Source organism: Etheostoma spectabile, chromosome 7, assembly GCF_008692095.1.
Source record: "Etheostoma spectabile isolate EspeVRDwgs_2016 chromosome 7, UIUC_Espe_1.0, whole genome shotgun sequence".
Lineage (NCBI taxonomy): Eukaryota > Metazoa > Chordata > Actinopteri > Perciformes > Percidae > Etheostoma > Etheostoma spectabile.
Window position 1 is genome coordinate 11323712 of NC_045739.1, and position 1917 is coordinate 11325628.

The 1917-nt window shown below is 36.5% G+C and overlaps 1 protein-coding gene across 2 annotated transcripts in view; it reads left to right on the plus strand.

Annotated features, from left to right (window-relative positions):
- Positions 1-1917, plus strand: part of LOC116692791 (differentially expressed in FDCP 6 homolog) — a 9191-nt gene that overhangs the window by 352 nt on the left and 6922 nt on the right. For both annotated transcript variants that reach the window (XM_032521317.1, XM_032521316.1), the window contains exon 2: positions 1570-1710. In XM_032521317.1, coding sequence (XP_032377208.1) covers positions 1570-1710 — 141 coding nt within the window. The remainder of the gene's footprint in view (positions 1-1569; positions 1711-1917) is intronic.

Here is a 1917-nt window from a genome sequence, read left to right on the forward strand (position 1 = left end):
GGGTCTTCTACTTGTAAAATTAGACTTTTTATTCGTATGACAATTCACTACCTTTTTTTACTCTGCTGCCTCATTTCCTACCTCAATTCATTTTCCATCACGTGGGCTCGCTCTGAGGAGGATGAGGTGAAAATATTTGAAATGCTCAGCAAACTAAATGTCACAAATGCATTTCTTCTTTTGTCTTTGTTACATTTAATTCTGTTTCAATAAATAAGTCTGTACGCAATCTGATAATACTTATCGTCCTCAACATTTCCTGTGTTTTTAAATGAAATGCTTTCCAACAAGGAACAAATTTGTTCTCTATATTTCAATACAAATGCTTTCACTGCTGAAAGAGGGCACAATATGCACCTCTGTCTGCCAAGAGCAACAGTTTGCTCTCAGTCTCTACATGAATGGGAGCCCTCATCTCCAAGCTGTGCTTACACTGGACCTCCATGTACCAGCTTGTAGTGCAAAGGGTTCTCTGGCACTGGACCTGACCAGAGAACAGCAAGTTGAATAGACATGAGCCTGTGTACGTCAAAAGAACATTGTTACAGTGAGAGCAAGGACAAAGTGGATACATGTTGGTGATTATTGTCTCTAGCCACAGGACGTCAATGAAGCCACTGTATTTTGTTGATCTCATTGTTATGTCACTCCTTGGTCTTGCTGTGTATCAGACTCCATTTCCAGCCACCTCCACTTTCCTGCAATATGCTGCCTGCCGCTGCTGGCCCCCAGCCAGTCAGCCTCATGACTAGGCTTTTCCCCCCCATGCATGCAGCCTGTGTACAGGCATCATGTTCTTTACACGCGCTCAAAGAAAGAAGTTTGCATGCCGTGGCCTCAAAACCGACAGATGTTGTAGTGCACTGGAGACTAGAGACAGGATGTGGTTATGGCTCAACACACAGAGACTGGTTGTCTGATAACATGCAACAGATATCTTAAAACAGTGCATGCTCTCATTTGAAGACATTTATTGCAGTGAAAGTACAACTAGTAGTAGTACTACACTGATTACATATAGTAGTTTATGTAACTTATAATTTACTTTAAAGAACAAACAAAAAAACATATCCTACAAATCGTCTGAATTGTTTTCATGTCTCATGGATATTTTATTGTCATCTTTTATTTTGTATTGCCTATTATCACTTTTTTTAATTCATATTCACCTTGATATTTTCATGCACATTTTTCAATCCTATAACTATATTTTTAACAAGTCTCTTGTTTTGTCAGGTTTGTCAGTCACCTGTAAAGCACTTCGAGCAGCACTGAATGTATGAAAACTGCTGCACAAATTAAATTTGATTTTAGTGGTTTTAAACCAACTAAAAAAGTCCTTTTTTTGCAGTTCAAACATTGGGTCTTAAAATGTTTGCCATGCAGTACACTGACTTCTTACACCCACATTGTTTTATTTTTTTGCACTATTGTATGTGCAAACAGCTGCAGCAGAAATATCAAAAATTTCAGTTCCCTAAAGATCAAAATGATTATTTTTCTGAATGTGTTATTTATTTATTTTATTTATTTATTAATACTTTTGTCCTGTACATTGTGAATTTTCAGGTGCTGTCCCACAACCTGTGCACAGTCTTATCTATCCCACATGACCCAGTTGCTTTGGAGGAGCACTTCAGGGATGATGATGATGGTCCAGTTTCCAGTCAGGGTTATATGCCTTACCTCAACAAATACATCCTGGACAAGGTGATACAACTCAACTGTAATATAAGTATATGTAATATGCTCTTTTTGTTTTGTCTAATTGTAATGTGTAGTTAAGTGTAATGTGTTTCATTTACCATTTCATTTCATTGCACTGCAATATTTATTTGCTATTAATACTTAACTGCTTTTTAAATAATGTGCATACAAAGCTATTTTATATATATATATATATATATATATATATAT